The sequence below is a fragment of the Eschrichtius robustus genome, chromosome 11 (genome assembly GCF_028021215.1).
Source record: "Eschrichtius robustus isolate mEscRob2 chromosome 11, mEscRob2.pri, whole genome shotgun sequence".
Lineage (NCBI taxonomy): Eukaryota > Metazoa > Chordata > Mammalia > Artiodactyla > Eschrichtiidae > Eschrichtius > Eschrichtius robustus.
The window spans coordinates 107345512-107369109 of NC_090834.1; the positions used below are offsets into that span (position 1 = coordinate 107345512).

Below are 23598 nucleotides of genomic sequence, written 5' to 3' on the forward strand. Positions count from 1 at the left end.
GCGAAGGGGCTTGTCCAGGATGAGCCGGGACAGGGACCCTGTCTCCTGACCACCGCGGACAGCCTATCACCCCTCACGGCCTCGAGGCGCTGCAGTACAGGCGGCGGCTTGCGTCACCTTTACCCAACGCCCAGCACAGTGTGGCTCCATGATACGCACCCACGAAGCATCTCCCTTTTACAGGTGAGGGGACCGGCCCAAAGTCACACGCGTTTGAGCACCAGAGCTCGCGCCCCCATTCCCGATTTCCTTGAACCTTCGCCACACCCTGTTACCGGCCAATAGACGGGACCCGTATGTGTGGGCCACTGGCCCCCCCAGTCACTCGGGTAGGTGGCGATGCAGTTTCGTAACGCAACCACAAGAAGCTGGAGGCGTGAGACCGCGATAGCCGCGAGCGGGCAAGGGGCGTGAGCGCGTGGGCGGCAGGCAGGGCGCGTGCGCGGCGGCTTCGAGCTCCGATTGGCTCCTGCGGGCCGGAGAGGCGGGGCCGTGTGCGGCGCTTCCTCCGCCTCTGCTTCCGCGTAGCAGCCCCGGGAGCTGGAGACTAAGCGGGATTCAGAGTGCCGGCCGGCTGTGAGGCCGGGGCAGCAGCTGGCGGCCAGGGTCAGGGCAGGAACCTGGACTGAGGCGGCGGGCGCTGCGTCTCTGCGAGGTGAGAGAGCGGCGACGCCCTGCACAGGCCCCCGCCCCGGACAGGGGTGCGCCGTGCCGTGCCTGGGCACCCCGGCGAACCGAACTTAACCCGTCTTCTGACCACCACGGCCCCAACCCCTTCCACCTGCCCCGACCTCCAGTTGGCGGAGGACTCCCACCCCTCACCCCGCTAGTCAGCACACCAGTGCCTCCAGCCCTGGTTGTTCACCTTCGTAGATCAGTTCGGGACCCCTTCCTTACTCAGTGAGAGCTTGAAGGGCTCCGGACTCTCCAGTAGCTGCTTTTTCTCTTTTCCTCTGCAGATGGACGGGACAGAAGACAATGCTGGGCAGCCCGGCCCCGCTGATCGGTCCCATCGAAGCAGCGTGTCCTCCGTGGGAGCCCGAGGTGGGTCCCTGTCCCCAGTCTTCTCCCCGCTGTACCCTTCTAGGGCCCCAGCCCTGAGGAAGTGGCCCTGGCTTGTCATCTCTTTCACTGAAGAGAATCTTATTTATTAATTAACAAATAAGGTCTGTTGAGGTGTGGAAAAGTGACAAGTCAGTCCGGGGACCTGGGCTCTGTCACTAGGCTACTGGCTGAGTTGGGTACCCTTCTTGAATCTCTATTTCCTCACTTGTAAAATCTTAGGTAGCCATGAAATTCAAACGAAATCTCATGAATGAAAAATGACATATTCACTTTCTTTGTTTGGTAAATAGCCTTTTGAAAGCAGAGATCATTATCTACATTTTATAGGAAGGAAATTGGGCCCTAGAGAGGTTAAGTGACAGGATACTGGAGCCTTCACTGTCCCAGATTTCCCTTTGAATTTCAGCCTCCTGGACATTATTTTATGATCTCTCAAGAGAGTAGCTGTTAGAGCAGGACAGACTGGGGATCCAAAAAGCACTTTCATTTGTGTTAGTAATAAACTGTACCTTTGCGTTTCACAGGCTTCATCTTATTTGATTCACAGAAGCTCGTGGTGGGGGGGGTGCGGGGGGGTTGGTATTAGCCGTACTTTGCACCTGAGGCATTTGACACACTGACTTACTGAAATCAGTCAACTAGCCAGAGGCCAGGCAGGATTGGAACCCGAGTATATTGGCCTCGAAGCTGAGTGCTTCTTCATGGTACCTGTGGTTCCAGTGATGGAGATTTGAATCTGGCTGCTCTTTCAAGGGTCTCCTTTTGGCTCCAGGCTCCAAATAGGCATCCCACAGGCTGTCACAAGGGAACACTCAACTTTTTGGATTGTACTTCCGTTTAACACTGAAAGGCCATCGTGTTGAGTCCCGAGTCTTAAAGAGTCCTAAGGAAGCTGAGCCCTGGAACTTGCTTTACCCTGGGATGGCCTTGAGAATCTTCTGTCCCCATGTTAGCTTGGGTCAGAGAGAGATAGTGATTTGCTTAAGGATAATAGCTCTCTCCCTCCCTGCTTGATTTACTAACTACTGTAACCTCAGGATGGGTTCAATCTATCTCTGCCTCAGTCCCACCTGCATAATGTTCTCCTTCAGGGAAGAAGCACACCAGAGTCCTTGGGGCTGCCAGGGGAGTGTGTGTGGGTGCAGCAGCCAGCCCTAATTTGAACTTTTGGGGGTCACGGTGGGTCTAGGCTGGTCCCTGGGCTGGAATTGCTGGGTTTCTGGGTGGTTTGAGGGTCTTCAGTAAGTCCTAACAGCACTCTTCACGGGGTCCTTCGGGGATGCTGGGGCTCTGCCTCTGGAATGTAGCCTTGGTCACCCCAAGGGGTGCAGGGTGGGGGCTGCAGCCCCAGGGCGGGGAGTGGAGGGTGCCTGGTTGGCATGCCTGGGCAGTGGGCCCAGCTGACCCTGCCTGGCCTCCATTGCAGCAGCCGACGTGCTGGTGTACCTGGCGGATGACACAGTGGTGCCCCTGGCCATGGAGAACCTGCCCTCGCTCACTGCCCACGAGCTGCATCAGACCGTCCGTGAGGTCCTGCAGCTCCCGGATGTTGCCCTGGATGCCTTTGCGCTCTGGCTTGTCTCCCCTCTGCTGGGTAAGACTTGGCTGGCAGTGAGAAGCCCAGGCGGAAGGGCTGGAAGGGCGCTGACCGGTGGGGAAGGAGGGGGCAGCTTCTGGAACCTCTGGCCGCTATACATCAGGGGAAGGTGGGACTTGTTTATGTCCTGGAGCTAGCCTTGGCTTTCAGGACCCAGAGCCCTGAGAGGTGGCCTGGCTCCTCTGCCCCCGCCTCTCCTTTCTTTGTGCTGGAGGCAGAGGAGGGGCCAAGCCTACCCCTCAGCCTCAGTGCTGCTGGAGCCTGAGCATCAGGAGGGGTGGGGGCGGCGGACAGGGAGGGAGGGGGTGCGTGTTCACCGAGCACGTGGTCTGTGCCACAGCCTGAGCTGGCATTTTGCAAGCAGAGTTTCACCTTATCCTCATGGCCCAGCCTGGTCATGCAGATGAAGAAATTGAGGTTTGGAGCCGTGGGACCAGTGAGTGGTGGGACCAAGATCAGAATGGAAGCCTGGGTGGCCCCCAGCCAGCCTCCTTGAGCTGCATCCTGCTCGGTGGAGGCAGGGAGGAAGGTGGGGCCCGGCCCAGGAAGCAGCCACCCCTGAGGATGAGACTTTTCCTGAGGGTGGGGAGGATGAGTGGGAACCCAGCTTCTCTGCAAGGGGTCTCCAGCCTTGCCTGGTTTCTGGCCCGTGATCACCCTGTCCGGCCCTTTCAGGCTGAGATCCCAAGGTGGGCGGGTGGAGTGGGGATGAGGGCAGTGGGGGCCCTCCAGCCCGCAGGCCTGGGGGACATGAGGTGGGGGGGAGCGGGGAGCTCCCTGGGGCCTCAGAATAGGGCTGCTAGCCTGCTGGCTTGGTCAGGAGAGGGGCCAGGAGAGGATGCCCCAGCTGGTGCCGGGACCAGGCATGTTTTCTGTGCTCATTCTCCTCCCTTGTAGAGGAACAGGGGCAAGAAGGGTGTGCCTGGTTCCTGGGCCCCTAGGAGTTTGTGCCTGTGCCCTGGAGGGAGGGTGTGCCCGCTTGGTAGGAGAGGGAGTGCCTGTCTCCCCACCCCCACCCTCTAGTGGGAGCTTCCTGCCCAGCTGCCGCTCTCGCCCACCCTCTTCCTGCTGGTCGGGTCTCTGGTCTCTTTCGGCCGCTCCCCACCCAGCTCAGCTGCCCCTCCTTCACCCTTCTGGCTGCTGGTCAGGACCGCGGGCCCCTTGGCTTGTGTCTCTGGAAAGCTGGGGGTGGTTTCGTGGGGCCCCTGCCCTGCCTCAGACGCCCTGTCCCTGCAGTGGGGCAGCTTATTTCCTCCCCCACTCCCTCGTCGTCGCATTCCTGCTCCCCCGTCACCGGAACATGAATGGGCTGCCTGTGTGGCCAGTGGGTCACCCTGGGGCACCGCCCCATCCCAGAGGCCCCAGCACGGAGTCAGCGCCCACTTTGTTCGCAGGCTGGGTTCAGGAAGGCTGAAAGGCCACTTCAGCTTTGACTCGGGCCCTCAGAGCTCTTGGGCCCGCACCACACCCTGAGTGGGTGAGGCGGTGACATATGCCCCAGGGACGGGGTGCTGTCTGCTGGAGCCGCCCTTCAAGCTGGATGTTTGGGAGGGTTTGACCTTCTCCATGCCACTGTCACTCTGCATGGAAAAGGGCTCCAGGGACTGTCGGTCTCGTTGGGGTGACAGCCTCCAGGCAGGAAGGCCCCATCTGGAAGCGTGGGACGGCAGGGTCAGCGCAGGCCTCTTCTGATAACGGGAGTCCCCTGAGCTGCTGGGGCTCGGGGTGAGGCTGGCTGGGGACCGTGGACAGTGTCCCGGGGTCCCAGCTAGCCAGTTACCTCATTCGTCTCGCAAGTATGTGCAGAGCAACCCGCCCACAACCTCGTGCCGGGCAGAGAGCTAGATGCTAGGGGTCCGGTGGGGAACAGGAGTGAAAGTGTCCCTGCCCTCAGGGGACTCACCGTCTAAAGTGTGCTGGGAAGGCTTGCCAGGAGCAAGTTGCCAGGAGTGCTTCCTGGTGGAGCCACTGATTCTGGTGGCAGCTGGGTGGCATGGCGTTGAGGCAGGGAGCTTGCAGGATGGAAGATCAGCTGGAGCCCAGAGCCCCCGGGGGAGATGCTGGGGTGGAGGCTGGCCGGGGCGAGGCCCAGGCAGGGCCAGGAGCAGGGGAGAACAGCCCCTTGGGCCTTTGGGCCTCAGTTACCAGCTTTGGGCTCTGCTTCCTAACGGCGGTGCTGGGGCCATCTGTACCACCGGCCCCAGCACCTTCCGTCTGCCACAGCCTCTCGGCTCCAGCCCATCCTGGGCACCGTAGGGAACAGTCAGAGACTGACCCTGCCTGGAACCTGACCCCCTCTCACTTGCTGTGTGGCTTTGTTTTTTTGTTTGTTTGGGGTTTTTTTTGTTTCTTTGGCTGAGCCATGCAGCACGCGGGATCTTAATTCCCAGACCAGGGATCGAACCTGCGCCCCCTGCAGTGGAAGCGCGGAGTCTTAACCGCTGGACCACCAGGGAAGTCCCTGTTGTGTGACTTTGGACAAGCACCTTAACTTCTCTGAGCCTCATTTTTCTTCTCTGAGCCTCATTTTCATTGGATGAAATGAGGGTAGGGTTATTGCAGGGCAGTTGCCTTTAACCACTTGAAATGGTTTTGGACACTTCGTACCTACTTCAGTTAATATTGGTCATGACTGCGTCCTCGTTGCATTGTTGTTGTTAGCGGGTGGCAGTTGCACTGGTCAGGGCTTCATGGCCGCTTCCCCTGTCGTCCTGCAGAGGTGCAGCTGAAGCCCAAGCACCAGCCCTACAAGCTGGGCCGCCAGTGGCAGGAACTGCTGCTGCGATTCACCGACGCCCCGGACGATGACGTGGCCATGGGTCAGTGCTGCTGCCTGTGTGTCCCCGTCTCAGGGGCCCCCCGGGGTCTGGAGCACGGGCTCCGGGCCCAGCCAGGCCTCCCCTGGCAGGTGGAGCTGCCCTGGCTGAGAGGCAGGGCCGGCATCTCCCCCGGAGGAGGGAGGGATCCCTGAGAGGAGCCCAGGAGGGGTGGGCTGGGGGGGCAGTGAGCAGCTTGAGATAAGCCACGCCCCCTGTCTCTGCACAGCCCGGGGATTTTCTCAGTGGTGGTGGAGGAGGCTTGGGGACTGGAGACTGGACCAGCTGGGGAGAGGGCAGAGCTGGCTGCGTGGGGCGTGGGGTGGCCGGCCGGTGACCCCCTCCTCTCTCCCCAGATGAGCCTTCCCTGCAGTTCCGGAGGAACGTGTTTTTCCCCAAACGGCGGGAGCTCCAGGTGAGGCAGGGATTCCCAGGCGGTACCACCCAGGTCTGGTGCCCTGTGTCCAGCCTCCCCTTGTCCTGACCCCTGGACACTGGTGCCCCACCCAGCTGAGCCACCCCTCCCTGCCACACCGGCCTGCAGATCCACAACAAGGAGGTCCTGCGGCTGCTCTACGAGGAGGCCAAGAGCAACGTGCTGGCCGCTCGGTACCCATGCGACGTGGAGGACTGCGAGGCCCTGGGCGCCCTGGTGTGCCGCGTGCAGCTCGGGCCCTACCAGCCTGGCCAGCCCACTGCCTGTGCCCTGAGGTGAGGGCCAGCGTGACCAGAGGCAGGGGCCCGAGGTGGGGAGGGTGACCTCGGAATCCTGGGTACAAGTGGTCTTGCCAGGTCCTGGAGTCAGGGGGCCCTGACGCTGTGTGACCTTGGGTGAGGCACCCCACCTCTCCGAACCTCCTTCTCCTCGTCTGCTCTAGGCTGAGGGGCCTGGGCAGTGGGAAACGGGGGAAGTGACGTCCGTGAGAGGACCCCCAGAGGTGTGTGAGGGTGGAGCCCGGCCTCCGCGTGAGGTCAGGGGGAGTTGGGCTTGTTCTTTTTGTGGGTCGCAGCCAGGGAGTGGCCAAATACTGAGTCCCAGTTGTCAGTGACAGTCTCACTTAGTCTCAGACTCCAGGGACGAGGCCCCACTTCCTGGATGCTCCAGTGTGCCGGCTCTGTGCTTCCTACCCGTCTCTCTAGAAGCCGTGCTCTTTGCTGTGTGAATTGGCAGGGCCTGGGGGGCCTGGGGTCATGACGATTGAGTCTACCTGGAAGCAGACCAGGCTGTCTCTGACCTCTGTGAACAATGATCTTGAGGTTTAGAGATACTTCCAAAGAAGATAAACTTTTTTTTTTTTTTAAACTGGTAACAGTTATGTAGTTTTTTTTTTTTAATTTTAAAGAAAAATTTATTTATTTTATTTATTTTTGGCTACATTGGGTCTTCGTTGCTGCACGCGGGCTTTCTCTACTTGCGGCGAGCGGGGGCTACTCTTCCTTGCGGTGTGCGGGCTTCTCATTGCGGTGGCTTCTCTTGCTGCGGATCGCTGGCTATAAGACGCGCGGGCTTCAGTAGTTGTGGCGCATGGGCTCAGTAGTTGCGGCTCGGCTCTAGAGCGCAGGCTCAGTAGTTGTGGCGCACGGGCTTAGTTGCTCCGCGGCATGTGAGATCTTCCCGGATCAGGGCTCGACCCCGTGTCCCCTGCATTGGCAGGCGGATTCTTAACCACTGCACCACCAGGGAAGCCCTGAAGATGAACTTTGAACACAGCCTGTCCTAGACCCAGGGCTCCAACCCACACCAGCCCTTCAGGGTGCAGTTGTGTTGGGGTGGGAGGATGCACAGAGACAGGGCCCTGTGTCGGGGCCCAGCAGGGGCCACCATGGGCTCAGTGGAGCCTGAGTGATCCCAGCTGAGCTGGCTGGAGGCTGGCAGCCGTAGAAATCCTGGCTCTCGTGATGGGCATGTCTGGTCCTATTGCAAGTGACAGCGAATCCAGCTCAGACTATTTGGACTTGAGGGAGTTTGTCAAGAAATGGATGGGTCTGGGGTGATTGAGATGCAGGGGCTCCGGTTGGGTACCCCCAACCCCAAGACCCTGTCCTCACTCTCCTCGCCCAGCCCTGTGTCCTCTGGGCCAGTTCGCACTCAGGCTCTTGCCTCGTGGTGGCCCAGTGGCCACAATAGTTGCACGTTGGCAAGGAGAGACCTCGTCCCTCACGTGACCAGAGTCCTAAGACTCATCTGGTGACTGGGCCCAGGTCCACCCAAAGGAGACAGAGTGGCCAGGGTGCTGATTGGCTGAGGCCCAGATCCTCCCTTAGGACCTGCCATGAGCCTGCACAGACCCTGTGGACTGAGAGTGGGAAGGTGGGATTTCCAATGATGAGTGGGCGCTGTGGCTGGAAGCAGGGATGTCGGGGGACAGATGATGAAGATGCCCATGGCAGCCCTGAGAAGTGGGGGCAGCCCCCTGGATGCCCCTCCTCATGCCTCTCTGGGCATCAGGGTCTTTCCTTGCGTCAGCCCTGCTGCAGGGCCAGCCATCTCTTCCCATGGCCCGGGGTGTTGGTCCTCCAGAAGCCCCCGCAGGGACCCCTCCCCTCTTCGGTGACAGTGACAACCTCGGCCATACTTGTTTGGCACCCACCACATGCCATGCACATGCCAGCGCCCGTCCATGTGAGTAGGGATCCGTGTCCTTATTTAAACGTGGAGACATAGGCTTGGAGAGGGCGCTCACTGCTCGTAGGCTGGGCCCCGGCTGCAGTCCACCTGGAAGGGCCAGTGCCTGGCCAGAGTCAGGGGGCTGCCTGAGGGGGAAGAACGGTGCCGTCACGCCAGGATGCTTCCCGACTCTGTGTGTGTGATTGAAAATGCCCTTTCCTTCATGAACCTGTGCTGATGAGTTGTAGGTTGGTGGTTTTTTTACCTCCCTATTTGGCAGAACAGAACATTGATAGCTCTAGGTCACTTGGACCATTTCTTGGTTGTAAAATCACCAGTTTAGAAATCGAAACCTTCCTCTGGCCACAGTCTGCTTCTGGGGTGGGCCTGGTTTCAGCTCTCATCCCGGTCTCCTGACTTCTCCTTCAGGCCTCTCATGCTGCAGGGATCTCGGCAGTGGGCTCTCTGGGGGTCCATGTGCAGGGCGCCCCCTGCCCTCCCCACGCCCTGGTAACCTCGGCGCCTCCCCAGCCCGCAGGCATGGAGCCGTCCTCATGCCGGGCCCCGTTTTCCTTCCTCCACAGGGAGAAGCTGGACTCCTTCCTCCCTGCCCACCTCTGTAAGCGGGGCCACGGGCTCTTCGCTGCCCTCCGGGGCCGTGGGACCAAGGCCGGAACTGGCGAGCAGGGCCTGCTGAACGCCTACAGCAGGGTGAAGGAGGTGGCCGGCAGCGAGAGCGAGCACGAGGCCTCCCTCAGCCCCCACTACCGCGCCTACCTCCTCAAGTGCCACGAGCTGCCCTTCTACGGGTGAGCGGCTCCCTGGCCGCGGCCACAGCCCCAGGCCCCCTGTCCCTCCCTCGCGACCCGTGAGCCCATCTCCGTTCCCACTGAGCTCTGTCCTCACGCGAGGTGTGTCCGGATGCCAGCACCTTGGGCCCCGCGGGTCCCAGGCTGGACACTCATCCTCCCCCTTCCCCGTCACGGGCTAGGACACCGGACAGGTCCTCTCCTTCCTCCTGCCGCAGCCACGTGGTCCACGGACCTGCCCACCTCCCCCTCAGCCAGCTCTCATTCATGCAGGCACGTCTAGCCAATAGCTCCTGTGTGCCTACTGTGCGCCAGCACCCTCTAGGTGCTGGAGACACCTCGGTAAACAAAAGAGAGCGCCATCCCTGCCCGTGAAGAGGCCGTTCTAGTGGCGAGAGAGACAGCAGTAGAAGCAGAGAACAGACTGCAGGTGGGCACGGGGGCAGCGGGATGGCCCGTGAGGACAGTCACCATACTCCACAGGGTACTGTGCCCAGGCCGCGTGGTGGTGCCGCAGGAGGGGAGACACGGCCAGATTCCAGAGACGTTGAGGGTGGAGTTGAAGGAACTTGCAAGATGTGCGGTACAGGACGTGAAGGAGAGCAGGCAGAGAGGACTCCAGGTTTCTGTCTGAGCAGCTGCAGGGTGGCGTGGTCATCAGCTGAGACAGGATGGTGTGTGGCGGGGGGCAGGTCAGGGAAGGTCGGGGGCTTGTCCTTGGATGTGTTGATTTTGAGACGCTCTCCAGCGACCCAGGTGGCGATCCTAGCGGGGATTTGGGTTTCTGAGTCTAGAGTTGGGTACTTGGTGAGTCATCAGCATGCAGGTGCTGTTTGAAACCAGGAGCCCCAGGAAGTGAGTGTGGACCAGGCAAAGAAGGAGCCCGGCCAGCAAGGCGGGAGGGTCTACACCAGCCCAGTGGAAGGAGGTGTTGAGGAGGAGGGAGTGACCAAGCCTCAGGTGCTGCTGCTTCAAGGTCAAGTTCAACTGGTCCCGAGTGGCTGATAGTTGACCTTGGCTCCAGCATCTTGGGGGTAGCAGTGGGTGGAGGACAATGAGAAAAAGAATCAGTGAGTGTAACCAGCTCTCTCAGGAGCTGCGCTGTGAGACGGAGCCCAGGGGCGGAGCAGCAGTGTGGGCGTGGGGCGGCAAAAGGTCTTTAGCTTTTATGGTGAGTGAGATGCGTGTGTGCTGATAGGATCGAATAGAGAGTGAAAAATTGAGGTGCGGGCGGGCAAGTGGCCGCTCTTTGGGTTGCTTCAGTTCCTCAGCGGATTAGGAGCCCCAGCCCTGAACCGAGCCTGTGGGAGTCTTCCCGGAGTGGGAGCACCGGGCCGTGCTCGGCGCTGCTCTTGGAACTGAAGGTAGAGCGTGCTTGTCTCCAGTCCTGTCCTCGCGGCTGCAGGATTTTTTTTTTTTTTAAATAAATTTATTTTATTTTTTTATTATTTTTGGCTGGGTTGGGTCTTCGTTGCTGTGCACGGGCTTTCTCTAGTTGCAGCGAGCGTGGGCTGCTCTTCGTTGCGGTGCGTGGGCTTCTCATTGCAGTGGTTTCTCTTGTTGTGGAGCACAGGCTCTAGGCACGTGGGCTTCAGTAGTTGCAGCACGCGGGCTCAGTAGTTGTGGCTCGCGGGCTCTAGAGCGCAGGCTCAGTAGTTGCGGCGCACAGGCTTAGTTGCTCCGCAGCATGTGGGATCTTCCTGGACCAGGGCTCGAACCCGTGTCCCCTGCATTGGCAGGCGGATTCTTAACCACTGCGCCACCATAGAAGCCTGGGGCTGCAGGATTTAACTAGGGCTCTGGCTTAGCCAGGGGTGAGGGCGTGTGGGCGAAGGCCCAGGGCAGCCAGAGAGGAAGAGGCCATGGCGGGGCAGGATGGAGGGGGGACAGCTCAGCGGGTGGGCGTCCCAAGGCTGATGCACCCTTTCCCTTTCTCAGTGTCGAGTCCTGAAGCTGCTTCCCTGCCTGGGCAGCCCCTGGGGGACGGTGGGCAGCGGGGCTCTCCCAGCCTCCAGCAACCACAGCCCCCAGACCCTGAGCCCTCGGGCTCCTGGCTGTTCCCTGAACGTAGCTTGCTCTGTCCCACACCCGGGCTCATGCTCTGCCCTCTGCCTGCAGTGCCCACCCTTCGCCGTGCCACCCAGTTCGTCCTCTGCCTGTTCAAACCCGCCTGTCCTGCCTGATCAGCTCAGATGCCACCACCTCCACGAAGCCTCCCTCTCGCCGTCCCCTCAGTTTCTCCCTCCCCTGGGGTGGGTTTCCATTTAACCTTCAGTCACCCAAACAGCTTAAGCTTCTCAGGTGCCTGGGACAGGGCCTGGCCAGAGCATCCCCTGGTGGGTGAACCCAGACCCTGGGCCATCTGTTCTCGCTGCTGGAGGGGACAGCCTAACACCACTTTCCCTCCCCAGGTCTGCCTTTTTCCACGGCGAGATTGACAAGCCAGCCCAGGGCTTTTTGCACCGCGGCGGGCAAAAGCCAGTGTCTGTGGCCATCAGTCTGGAGGGCGTGCATGTCATTGACAGCAGGGAGAAGGTACCTGCTGCTCCTCCAGGGTGGGACCTGGAGTGGGGGCCTCACTGCAGAGGAAGGGAGTGGGGTCATTACCCAGGCCTTCCTGGTTCCCTCGGGCTTCTGGTTGGCCTGGGAGCAGGGTGGGCGGCCTGTCTGGCCTCCTTCCCTCAGATGTCCCTGGGGCTTCCACTGTCATCCTGGGGGCTTCCCTGGGTCTGCTGTGGGTCAGCCTTTCTGCCCAGCCTGCTAGGCAGGGTGGTGGCCGGGACAGGGGGAGGCTGCAGCTGGTGGAGAGAGGCTGGTAGGGCCTGGCCGCTCTGCCTGGCCAGTGGCTGGAGACTAGCTGGTGGTTTTCCCAGAAAGCCCTGCGACTGGGAGCCCGCCTGGCTGGCTGAGTCCTGCTCCTCTCCCGCATGTGGTGCTGGGTGTCTCGGCTGCCTGGGTAGAAGGTGGTGTCGGCAGCCTGCCCTGTGGGCCTCTCTGCACCTGGGCAGGGGTCCCTGATAAGCCAGCAGAGAAGTTTGGGGGAGACTTCTGGTTGTCCCCAGAGAGGGATCCCAGCCCTTCCTGGGCATCTGTGCCCCAGCATGCCAGGCCCAGATCGGGCCTCCTGCTGAGATGCTACCCAGCTGATCTCAGGGGGAAGGTCTCCCCTCCCCACCTTCCTTCCCCCGAGTCACTGCCCCAGCTGTCAGGAGCTTGACCCGCTGATGAGAAGTGCGTGGTTTAGGGGGTCTCATGCTCCCTGGACCACAGCCTCCTTTGAGGGTCTGATGGAAGCGGGGCTTCTTCTCCTGAGAGAAGCTCACACCTGAGCTTAGGCTCAGCCTTGGAGGTAAATAGCCTGGCCAGGTGTATCCTCCTGGTGATGCCCACGTGGGATGGGGCAGGGGAGCAGGCCTCTGCCCAGAGGAGTCCAGGCTCTGTGTCTCCCGCTGGCCAGCATGTCCTGCTGGGCCTGCGCTTCCAGGAGCTGTCGTGGGACCACACCTCTCCCGAGGAGGAAGAGTCTGCCCTGTGGCTGGAGTTCGACGGGGACAGCGAGGGCACGCCGGTCAACAAGCTCCTCAAGGTCTACTCCAAGCAGGTAGTGGTGGGTGCTGCCTGCGCCGGGGCTGGGGATGGGGCTCAGGGGTCCCAGACTACTGGAGGCTCCAGGCTGGGTGGCAAGGAGGTGAGAGGGCTGCTGAGGGCCTGGGGACCAGGCGGCCGGCTCCTGCTGACCGGGAGCCACCCTTGCGGGTTCAGGAGGCCCGGCCAGCTGGCGGGGCAGCTGCCGTCGGGGCAGTGGTTGGTGGAGGGCTGCCCGGTGCTGTGTGACCAGCCCGCACTGGCTCCCTCGGTCCTTGAGCCCCCGGTGAGCGGGGCTCTCAGTTGACGAGCAGGCATGGAATGGCTGAGACCCCTCTTTGCCTTTGTTTCACTTTCATCTGTTTGGCACCTGGTCTTCCCACCTGAACCTTCATCCCCGCCCCTTCCCCTCCCACCCTGGTTTCTCCAGGAGGGCCCTTCCAGGACTCAGGGCCTCGTTGCTCTCCGCCCCAAGCACAGAGACGGGCTCCAGGGACTCCTGTGAAAGCACGTGCCCCCTCCTGCCGCCACCTCGGGCCCCCAGGCCCACCACAGCTGGGCTTCTCCCGTTGCTCCCTCTGCACCTTCCTTCCCACCACTGCATCCACTGCTCCAACCCCAGCAGCCTCTGCCCTGCCACACCCGCTACCCGCTACCCGGGTGCCTGCTCTCGCTCCTGCAGGCTCCTCCCGCCTCCTGCCTTCCCCCGCCCCAGTCTCCCCTGCTGGGCCTCCTCTCCAGGGCCTCGCAAGGGAGTTCTCTCCCTGTCTAGCTCTTCCCTCTCTCATCTTTGAACACTCGGCCGTCCCAACCTTTATGCTGATGACATCATATTTTCTACATCACTCTTAGTTCCCTGATCAGGGATCAAACCCATGCCCCCTGTAGTGGAAGTGCGGAGTCCTAACCACTGGACCGCCAAGGAATTCTGTAGACTTCTTTTTTAAGTAAACATTTTATTGAATTATAATATACATGCAGAAAAGTGCCCAACTCTCTTTTTTTTTAAATGTATAAATCTATTTATTTATTTATTTATTTATTTTTGGCTGCGTTGGGTCCTGGTTGCTGTGCACGGGCTTTCTTTAGATGCGGCAAGAGGGGGCTACTCTTCGTTGCGGTGCGCGGGCTTCTCATTGCAGTGGCTTCTCTTGTTGCGGAGCATGGGCTCTAGGCACGCAGGCTTCAGTAGTTGGGGCACACGGGCTCAGTAGTTGTAGCTCGCAGGCTCTAGAGGGCAGGCTCAGTAGCTGTGGCGCACAGGCTTAGTTGCTCCACGGCATGTGGGATCTTCCCGGACCAGGGCTCGAACCCATGTCCCCTGCATTGGCAGGCGGATTCTTAACCACTGCACCACCAGGGAAGCCCCCCATCTCTTAATCTCAACAAATTCCCCCAAAGAAACTCGTGTAACACCTTTCAGATTAAGAAAGACCCCTTGAGCCCTCTCCCAGCCTTGCCCCCCACCAGTGGACCTCCGCATCCTGACTTGTGTCACCCCAGAGTCGTTCTGCCTGGTTTTGAGCCTTAGGGCAGTGGGTTCCCACAGTGTGTTCTGTTCTGCCCGGTGTCTTGCGCTCAGCCCTGTGTCTGTGAGCTCCGTCCTCGTCCCCACTGCAGGTGGCAGTGCTTTGGTCTTGCATGCGGCTCTCGGGTGTTCCCACATGTGAATTTGTTAGTGTTGACTTTTCCGTCCCATTGCGGACGGGCACTTGGGTCTCCAGTTCGGGACTGTTGCAAACAACGCTGCGTGATCGGTGTTGCACACGTCCTCTGTGTGCGCCCAGGTGCGTGCCCAGGAGCCGACAGGCCGGGTCGCAGGTAGGCGCCGTGCTCGGCGCTCGCCCACGGTGGCCGCATGCTGGCTGCTCCAGTAGTTAGTATTGTCATCTTGAACGTTCAGCCAGTCTGGTGGGTGAGGAGGGGTATCTCCTTGTGTTTTCTTCCTTTATTATTTAGTCAACTTTATTGAGGTATAATTTACAGTAAGAGTGAGTTTTAACACGTTCACACACCCTTGTAACCACTGCCACCGCAGGCAAGCTATGGAGCCGCTTATTTGCCATCCATGTATCTTCCTAGAGGCGAAATGTCTATTCACATCTTTTGCCCATTTTTTAATTGGCATTATTTCCATCACCCCCAAATCTCCGTGTGGTTTTAATTGGCAACACACAAACACACACACACACACACACTAATGAGGTTGAGCATCTTTTATGTGTGTATCCACCATCTGGATATCCAGTTTGTTGAAGTCTTTTGCCAATTTTTCTTTGGGGTTGTGCTTTTTTTTTTAAATTGTTTTGTACATTCCGCTTCTGATTGAAGACTCATCTCTTCACCTGCTACTTGACACCTCCCCTTAGCCATCCCTAGAGTTTAGCTTTCTCCAGAATGTCATATAAACACATGCATCACATTTATCCAGGAGAAATGGAGATATATGTCCACACAAGACTTATACTGAGATATTCATAGCAGCTTCGTTTGTCATAACCAAAGAATTGGAAACAACATACATGTCTGTCAGCTGGTAGATAGATAAACAAATAGTGGTCCAGCCCTACAGTATATATACTGTATGCAGCCCTTTGACGCTGGCCTCTTTCACTAAGCTTCATGCTCCTGAGATTCATCCACATTTCGTGGTATAACAGTTCGTTCCTTTTGATTGTTGAATAGTATTCCAGTGTATGGATACACTACAGGTCAGCTCTTCACCCACTTGTTTGGGTTGTTTCCAGTTTGGGGCTTTTGTGAATAAAGCTGCTCTAAGCATTTGTGTACAGGCTATTGTGTGGGCGTATGCCTTCATTTCTCTTGCATAAATACCTAGGAATGGGATTACTGGATTGTATGATAAACATATGATCAGCTTTACTAGAAACTACCAAACGGTTTTCCAAAGTGACTGTACCATTTTGTCATCCCACCAGCAATGTCTGAGAGTTCCAGTAGCTCCGCATCCTTACCCAGCACTTGGTGTTATCAGTTTTTGTTTGTTTGTTTGCCATTCTAATAACTGTATGGTAGTGATAAGTCATTGTGGTTTTAATTTGCATTTTCATAATGAGTAATGATGTTGATCATCCATCCGTGTGTTCATTTGCTATCCATTGGTCTTCTTTGATGGAATGTCTGTTCAAATCATTTGTCCATTTTTTTTCTTTTTTAATTTTTTTTTTTAACATCTTTGTTGGAGTATAATTGCTTCACCATGGTGTGCCAGTTTCCGCTCTACAGCAAAGTGAATCAGCTATACATACACACATATCCCCATATCTCCTCCCTCTTGTGTCTCCCTCCCACCCTCCCTATCCCACCCCTCTAGGTGGTCACAAAGCACCCAGCGGATCTCCCTGTGCTATGTGGCTGCTTCCTACTAGCTATCTATTTTACATTTGGTAGTGTATATATGTCCATGCCACTCTCTCACTTCGTCCCAGCTTACCCTTCCCCCTCCCCGTGTCCTCAAGTCCATTCTCTACATCTGCATCTTTATTCCTGTCCTGCCCCTAGGTTCTTCATAACCAATTTTTTGTTGTTGTTTTTAGATTCCATATATATGTGTTAGCATACGGTAATTGTTTTTCTTTTTCTGACTTACTTCACTCTGTATGACAGACTCTAGGTCCATCCACCTCACTACAAATAACTCAATTTCGTTTCTTTTTATGGCTGGGTAATATTCCATTGTATATATGGCCCACATCTTCTTTATCCATTCACCTGTCGATGGACACTTAGGTTGTTTCCATGTCCTGGCTATTGTAAATAGAGCTGCAATGAACATTGTGGTACATGACTCTTTTTGAATTATAGTTTTCTCAGGGTGTATGCCCAGTAGTGGGATTGCTGGGTCGTATGGTAGTTCTATTTTTAGTTTTTTAAGGAGCCTCCATACTGTTCTCCATAGTGGCCGTATCAACTTACGTTCCCACCAACAGTGCAAGAGGGTTCCCCTTGTCCATTTTTTTTTTCCTTTGTCCATTTTTAAAATTGGGTTATTTTGTTTTCTTACCGAGCTCTAAGAGTTCATTATGTATTCTGCCTACCAGTCCCTTATCTGATACATATTTTGCAAATGTCTTCTTTCAGTCTATAACTTGATTTTTTTTCCTAAAAAATGTCTTTTAAAAAGATGTTCTTAAATCTTCCAGTCTATTTATTTTATATCTCCATTTATTTGTCTTTGATTTCTTTCACTAACATTTTATGGTTTTCAGCATACAAGTCTTATGCATCTTTTATTAGATTTATCTCCCCCTCCCCCTTTTTTGGTGCTACCAGAGATGGTACTATTTTTAATTTCAATTTCCAGTTATTCATTGTGGTGTATAGAAATGCAGCTGATTCTCTTACCATATATCCTTTTATCCTGTAACCCTGTTAAACTTACTCACTATTTCTAGTATCTTTTTTGCAGATTCTTTGTGATTTTCTGTGTGGACAGTTAACATTGTCTATGAACAGGGACAATTGTATTCTAACTTTCCAGTCTGCATGCCTCTCAGTTGTCTTGGCTGATAGCACTGCCTCGGATCCCCGTTAACGGTGGTGAGTAGGTGTGAGCAGACATCCTTGACTTGAGGGGAAGGCATTCAGTCTTTTTTTTTTTTAATATAAATTTATTTATTTATTTTTGGCTGTGTTGGGTCTTTGTTGCTGCTTGCGGGCTTTCTCTAGTTGCGGTGAGCCGGGGCTACTCTTCGTTGTGGTGCACGGGCTTCTCATTGCGGTGGCCTCTCTTGTTGCGGAGCGCGGGCTCCAAGCGTGTGGGCTTCAGTAGTTGTGGCACGCGGGCTCTAGAGCGCAGGCTCAGCAGTTGTGGCGCACGGGCTTAGTTGCTCTGCGGCATGTGGGATCTTCCCGGACCAGGGCTCGAACCCGTGTCCCCTGCATTGGCAGGCGGATTCTTAACCACTGCGCCACCAGGGAAGCCCAAGCATTCAGTCTTGCTCTGAGTAAGTGTGGTGTTAGCTGTGCGTTTTTCATAGACGCCCGTCATCAGGTTAAGGAAGTTCCCGTCCATTTCTAGTTTGCTGAGTTTTATCCCGAATGGATATTTCATTTTCTCGGATGTGGCTGAGGTACAATGGCCGCGTCCCCGAACCTCAGGAGCATCAAGCGGTGTTAGAGAAACTCAGAGGGCTCAGGGCCTGTCCCCACCGGCTGCCCGCTGTCCGGCGCCCCTCTCAGCTCAGCGCAGTTCCCTCAGGGAGGAGAGGAGGCCGGTGTGGAGCCCGGACCCGCCTGTGCACGGTTTCCTGCCCTGCTCCTCCTGCGCAGGGCGGCTTGTGTGGCTCTGGGGAGGCCTCGGGCCACCCCGACGGGCAGGTGGGCACCGGCTGCCCCCTTGGCCTCTGACCCTGCTCCCCAGCGGGTTCTCTTCTTACGACACGAGGCAGGCATGTGTCCACCTCAGTCCCTGCTGTGTCCTGCCGCCTGCAGCGGGGTGACACTTCATAAACACGTGCTGCCTAAGCGACACCACCTGCTGGCAGCTTTCTGTCTGTGGGTCTGCGATCCCCTGCCATCCCCACCATATGGTGCCCAGACCGTGCCCGCTGACATCTGGTCACATCACCTTTTATGTCAACATGCATAGTGTTTCCAGTTTGTTGAGAAGACGTCACTTTAGAAGAATGTGCCCAGAGGGAGCCGCCTTCCCCACCCGGTGACCTCACCACCGCCTTCTCCTTGGCTGCGGGTTCTTCTCTCAGCAAACGCACATGCCGAGAGCCCTGCCCTCCTCCTCCCTCCCGACCTGCGCCTTCTAACTGCGTTCCTTCTTTCCCACCCCATTTCTGACCCCTGAAGTCCCCCCACATGGGAGGCCTCCCCTGCCCCTGGCCCACAGAGCACACCCCCCCCTTCCTTCCTTGCGTAAAGGGTGTTGGTTTCCTCACTGCCTCCCCCACCAGAGGGCAGGGGGCTGTGGGTTCGGTTCATCTGGCTCTGCAGCAGGTAGGGAGAGGTGGGCCTGGGCCAGGGCTCCCCCCCAGGCCTCACGCCGGCCCCCTCTCCCCCCCAGGCCGAACTGATGAGCAGCCTCATCGAGTACTGCATCGAGCTGAGCCAGGCCGCGGAGCCCGCCGCCCCCCAGGAGAGTGCGGCCGGCGCCGCCTCGGCCCCTGGCAACTCACCACACGCCACTCAACGCCCCCAGCTGCGGAGGCAGGGCAGCGTGGTGTGCAGCCGGATCCAGCATCTCTCCACCATCGACTACGTGGAGGAGGGTGAGTGACCCCCTCGCGGTGTACATGTGTACCTACACACGGGCACACGCACGCCATGGGGAGCTCTGGAGGGTAGGGAGGTGGGGAGCAATTCCAGACCCAGTGAGTTAGCCTCCAGCGGCAGGACCTGGCTTGGGGGGTGGGGGGCAGGCTGGGCACCAGTGTCCCATTGTCTGGACTCTGCGACAGGGAATCTGAGGCCTCCGGGGCTCCGGCAGTAAGAGCCCTTTTCCATCCCTTCTCACTGCTGCGTCCGCAGACGTGTACAGATGTGAAAAGCTAGAAACTACCGGTGTCTGTTATTAAAGGTGTGGGTACAGGAACGATGGGCCCACACCCTCTGGGATCAGTGCAGCTGGTAAAGATGCCATACGTACCCTAGTGCACTGTGGTGTCTTGGATCGAGTCCCAGAACAGACAGCGGACATTGTGGAAGAACAGGTGAAATCCACAGGTTTGCAGCTTAGTTAATAAAGCTGTACCAGTGTTCTTAGCTGTGACACGGACTGTGGTAACAGACGGACCGTGCTAACACAGGAGAGGCTTATGAGGATATGCAGGAATTCTGTGTATTATCTTTGCAACTTTTCTGTAAGTCTAGAATTATTCCAAAATAAAAAGGGGTTTTTTGGGGGGTTTTTTGGTTTTCAAATGGCAAGATGTTCACAAAATAGCACTGAGTAGAAAAAATCAGGTACTAGGAGAAAATCAGGTACGAGTACTAGGTACTAGGTGCTCATTAGCATGCGAGACAGCGTCCACGTGCACAAGGAGGGAGAGACCCCTCTGCAGCCATCAGCTGCTGTAACTTTCCTTTTTTATTTGTGCTTCTTTCTGGCATTTAAATTTTTACAAGCATGTCATTTTTATCATCGGAAAAAGCAAAATAATTTATAATTTTTCTCTGACACACTTGTTACCACAGTTGCTGTCTTCCTCTCCTAGTGAGCTCAGCCCCTTCCACCCCCATCCCCTGTCGTTGGACATCATAGTTACAGTTGACCCTTGAACAACACCGGTTTGTGCTGCACGGATCCACTTACATGCGGGTCTTTTTCAGTAGTAAATACTGTAGTACTACACGATCCATGGTTGGTTGAGTCGGTGGATAAGGAGGAACCACGGGTATACGAAGGGCCAACTATAAGTTATACTCAGATTTTCGACTGCGCAGAGGGTTGGCATTGTCCGAGGGCTGACTGTATTTCTGGTTCTCAGCTACTACAAACAACATACCTGTAGCCAAATCCTTACCTGGAATCTGAACTGTTTCCTCAGGATAAATTCCTAGAAATGGGGTTGCTGGGTCAAAGTGTGTGCCCACTGTACCCGTCCCAGGAGAAAAGGAGGCACCTGCCTTCCCCACCCTCACCCACGATGGGTGTTATCGTCCTGAGGGGCAGAGAACTCATTGGAGTTGGGGTTTGGATGCTGGTGAAGTGGGATCATTTTTACATGCTTGATCACGTACAGTTTCTTCATGCATTACTGTTCATTTCTGTTGCCTATTTTTCTTTTGTTGCTTGATTTTTTAAATTAACGTCTTAGGTTAATATGGTGTATTTGTTAGAATTAATGAACCGATATGATGCAGTATTATTAACTGAAGTCCTTAGTTTTAACCTAACGTCCTTTTTCAGTCCCAGGGTCCCGTCCAGGACACCACACTACATTTGGTTATCATGTCTCCTTAGGCTCCTCTTGGCTGTGACAAGTTACTCAGACTTTCCTTGTTTTTTGATGACCTTGACAGTCTTGAGGCGTACTTGTCGGGGATATCGTAGGATGCCCCTTTATTGGAATTTCTCTTATGATTTTCTCATTATTAGACAGGGTTATGGGTTTTGGGGAGGAAGATCACAGAGGTAACATGCCATTTTTACTACATCATATCAAAGGTACCTTATCAACACGATTTATGACTGTTAATATTAACCTTGATCACCTGGCTTGAAATTTTTAACTTTTAAGAAGTCTTTTTAGGGACTTCCCTGGCGGTCCAGTGGTTAGGACTCCAGGCTTCCACTGCCGGGGCCCTGGTTGGGGAACTAAGATCCCGCAAGCCTCGTAGTGAGGCCAAAAAAAGGAAGTCTTTTTATCTCATTGAGGGTTACCTTCAGCCAGTAGTATATGTTATAGGTATTTTGTGGTTTTGGTCTGTTCTTTTCTTCTTCTTCTTTTTTTTTTTTGTAATTGAATTATAGTTGACATACAATATATTATATATTGTGATATATATAGTGATTTTGACAAACATAGTGATTCAGTATTTTTATATGTTACGAAATGATCATAAGTCTAGTTACCATCTGTCACCATACAGAGTTATTACAATATTATTGACCATATTCCGTATGCTGTATATTACATCCCTGTGACTTACAGCTGGAAGTTTGTACACCTCTCTGGTCTCTTCTTGAACAGGTTTAGACAGCACAGCAGGCCCAGCATCAAACGCAAACCCTGGTGGCCTCTGATTTGGAGGCTGGCCACCCACCCCACGTGTCCTGTCTCTGGTGGGAGAGCTGGGGTGGGGCTGAGGCTCACAAAGCCGGCAGGAGTGAAGAGGGGAGCTCATCCTGAACAGTCTCCAGAAGGGGCTCCCCTGGGGCTGGGCCCCCTTCCCGGGGAGCCCTCCCCTCAGTGTGTCCCTCTTGCTCCCTGACAGGCGAGCAGATCAAGCGGGTGAAACCGAAGCGCAGCACGTCCTTCTTCAGCCGGCAACTCTCCCTGGGCCAGGGGAGCTACACCGTGGTGCAGCCCACCGAGAGCCTGGAGCAGGGCTGAGGGCCGCAGTGCCTGGCAGGAGGGCATGGGGGCAGCCCCCGGGCCTGGCCCAGCATCATGCTACCTGAGGGGGAGCGCTGGGAGGAGGGCAGCCTCAGCGTGTGGACAAGTCACTTCTGTACCTGGGACGCTGCCCGGGCTGTGCTGTGCAGAGCCAGCTGGGGGCTGCTGCAGGGTCCCTCCTGCAGCCTGCCTGCCCTCCCTCCGGACGCCAGGCCCCGCTGCAGTCTCAGGACCAATCTGACCAGGTTCCGGCCGCCCCCTCCCACCCAGGGACTCGCCTTTGTACCCCTCTCAAAACAGACAGTATCCCCTGCCCTGAAGTCCCCGCTTGAGGCAGGTGTCCCCACTGGAGGAGGAATAGGGCTCAGGACACTTGGGCGTACTGTGTGTCTTTGGTCTTTCCCCTGGACTTTGGTGACCACACCCCCGCATTCCTTCTGCTGCATTCCAGCCCACACCACCAGGCTGGGACGTGGCCCTGCAGGGAGAGGGCAGGGGACCTCCCTGGATTGAAACACAGCAGGAACAGAGAAGGTGAGGCCCCCACCAAGCCCTCCCCGGCTGGATGGAACTGGATGGCCCCTGCGCCCTTCACTCAGGCCTCTCTTGCGGGCAGGAGACACTCTGACCAGAAGGAAAGTGTGCTTGCTCATCTTTGGTGATGTCACTGTGCTGGGAGCTGGCTGTCCTGTGGACCAACAAGTCCACTGGACCCACACTCCACACCCGGAGGAGCTCCCAAACCCCCTTGGGCTGCAGGTTTTAGTTTTGATCTTTCTTTGTCTGCTTCGGTTCCATGAAGCTGTGAACTTGGGCAACTCACAAGGATGCTGCCGCCGGCCTTGGAGCCGCTGGCGCTCCTTCCAGGATGGCGCTGTGGTTTCACCCGGCCTGAGCCAGGGGGCCGGCCCATGCACGGGAAACCCCAGGACGGGAGTGGTCTCCTCCTTCCCGAGGACCTTGTAGGGAGGCTGGATGTGGCCTGGGCATGGCTCTTCCCACACCCACCTGCCTTCCCCCAGATGAGCTGGCCTCGGGGAGGGCCTCCCAGCCCTCGGGCTCCTCCGTGGTAGGTCCCTGGCTTTCCTGAGTGCTTCCTGGGACTTGAGGCAGTCCCAGCTCAGCACAGGCTTTGCTTTGTCTTCCCTTCCCAGGGGAGAATGTGGGAGAGGAAATGTGAATCTCTTGTCTCCGGATTTCCAGTCACCTCCTTCTCCCTTTGGTGACTCTTGAACACTCCAGATGTTTCGAGGTGGCTTGTCTTTCAGCAGTAGGGACTTCGTTATCTGTCATCATAAATAGGCATTTCCAGTCTTTTGGAATGTCCTAGCCAAAGGACATCTCATCTCTCCTCCTGGAGTCCCTCCCTGGCTCCCAGCCCTCTGGTTATCTTATCCCACTCACTGTTTTGATGCCAGGTGAATTCTTATCTGATGGGTTGAGGGGCCTGAGGATGTGTGTGTGTGTGTGTGTGTACACACAGATTACTTGTTTTGACTCTTCAGCCTCTTTTTCCTATTTTCTTAGCATCCATTGTGCCTTAACTTTTTCTGCCTGCCCTTTCGGGCAAAGCAGTATTTTACTAAATGTCCTTTGAATATTCTTATCCCTTCGTATCATGTGACTTATTAATAATAAAATCAATTTCCAGCAAATTTTGGGGTGGTTTATGATATGAAATAACGAGAGTGTGTTAATTACAGCCTGGGAGTTAATTATAGGCTGTGTATTTGCTTTTCATCAAATGTGCATGAAGGAATGCAGCCCGCTGGGCTTGCCAAGCTAGACACAGTTGGAGAACCCAGAGTAAAGCTTTTTAGTCTCAGCGGTTGGTGAGGGACTCCCAGGGTGGGAAGGTCCAAGAGGGCTTTTGGGGTTCATGGTGGGAGCCAAGGTGACAGCTCTGCAAGGAGCAGGGGAACGAGGAGCTGGCGGTGGGCAGGCAGACGCTTTGTCCCTGTCCAGTGAACCTAACTGGCCCAGCCTGCTGGACCCTGTGCTGTCAGCTCACACCTCACACTCTGGGCTTGGGACCCAGGGCCCAGTCTGGATGCCAGTGCCTCAGGGGGGAGGCCAGAGAACCCAG

The 23598-nt window shown here is 56.3% G+C and overlaps 1 protein-coding gene across 1 annotated transcript; it reads left to right on the plus strand.

Moving 5' to 3' along the window:
- The first annotated feature begins 530 nt into the window (after positions 1-530).
- FRMD8 (FERM domain containing 8) lies at positions 531-23167 on the plus strand. The gene is made up of 11 exons (XM_068555837.1): positions 531-655; positions 960-1044; positions 2492-2659; positions 5380-5481; positions 5835-5893; positions 6023-6189; positions 8671-8895; positions 11307-11430; positions 12353-12496; positions 18518-18722; positions 21391-23167. Exons 2-11 carry the CDS (start codon positions 960-962, stop codon positions 21507-21509), a joined length of 1398 nt encoding a protein of 465 aa, XP_068411938.1. The 5' UTR covers positions 531-655; the 3' UTR covers positions 21510-23167.
- The last annotated feature ends 431 nt before the right edge of the window (positions 23168-23598 follow it).

Coding starts and splice junctions, on each gene's coding strand:
- FRMD8 (XM_068555837.1), top strand. CDS start 960: ATGGACGGGACAGAAGACAATGCTGGGCAGCCCGGCCCCGCTGATCGG. Junction 8,896..11,306: donor CACGAGCTGCCCTTCTACGG/GTGAGCGGCTCC, acceptor TTCCCTCCCCAG/GTCTGCCTTTTTCCACGGCG. Junction 18,723..21,390: donor CATCGACTACGTGGAGGAGG/GTGAGTGACCCC, acceptor GCTCCCTGACAG/GCGAGCAGATCAAGCGGGTG.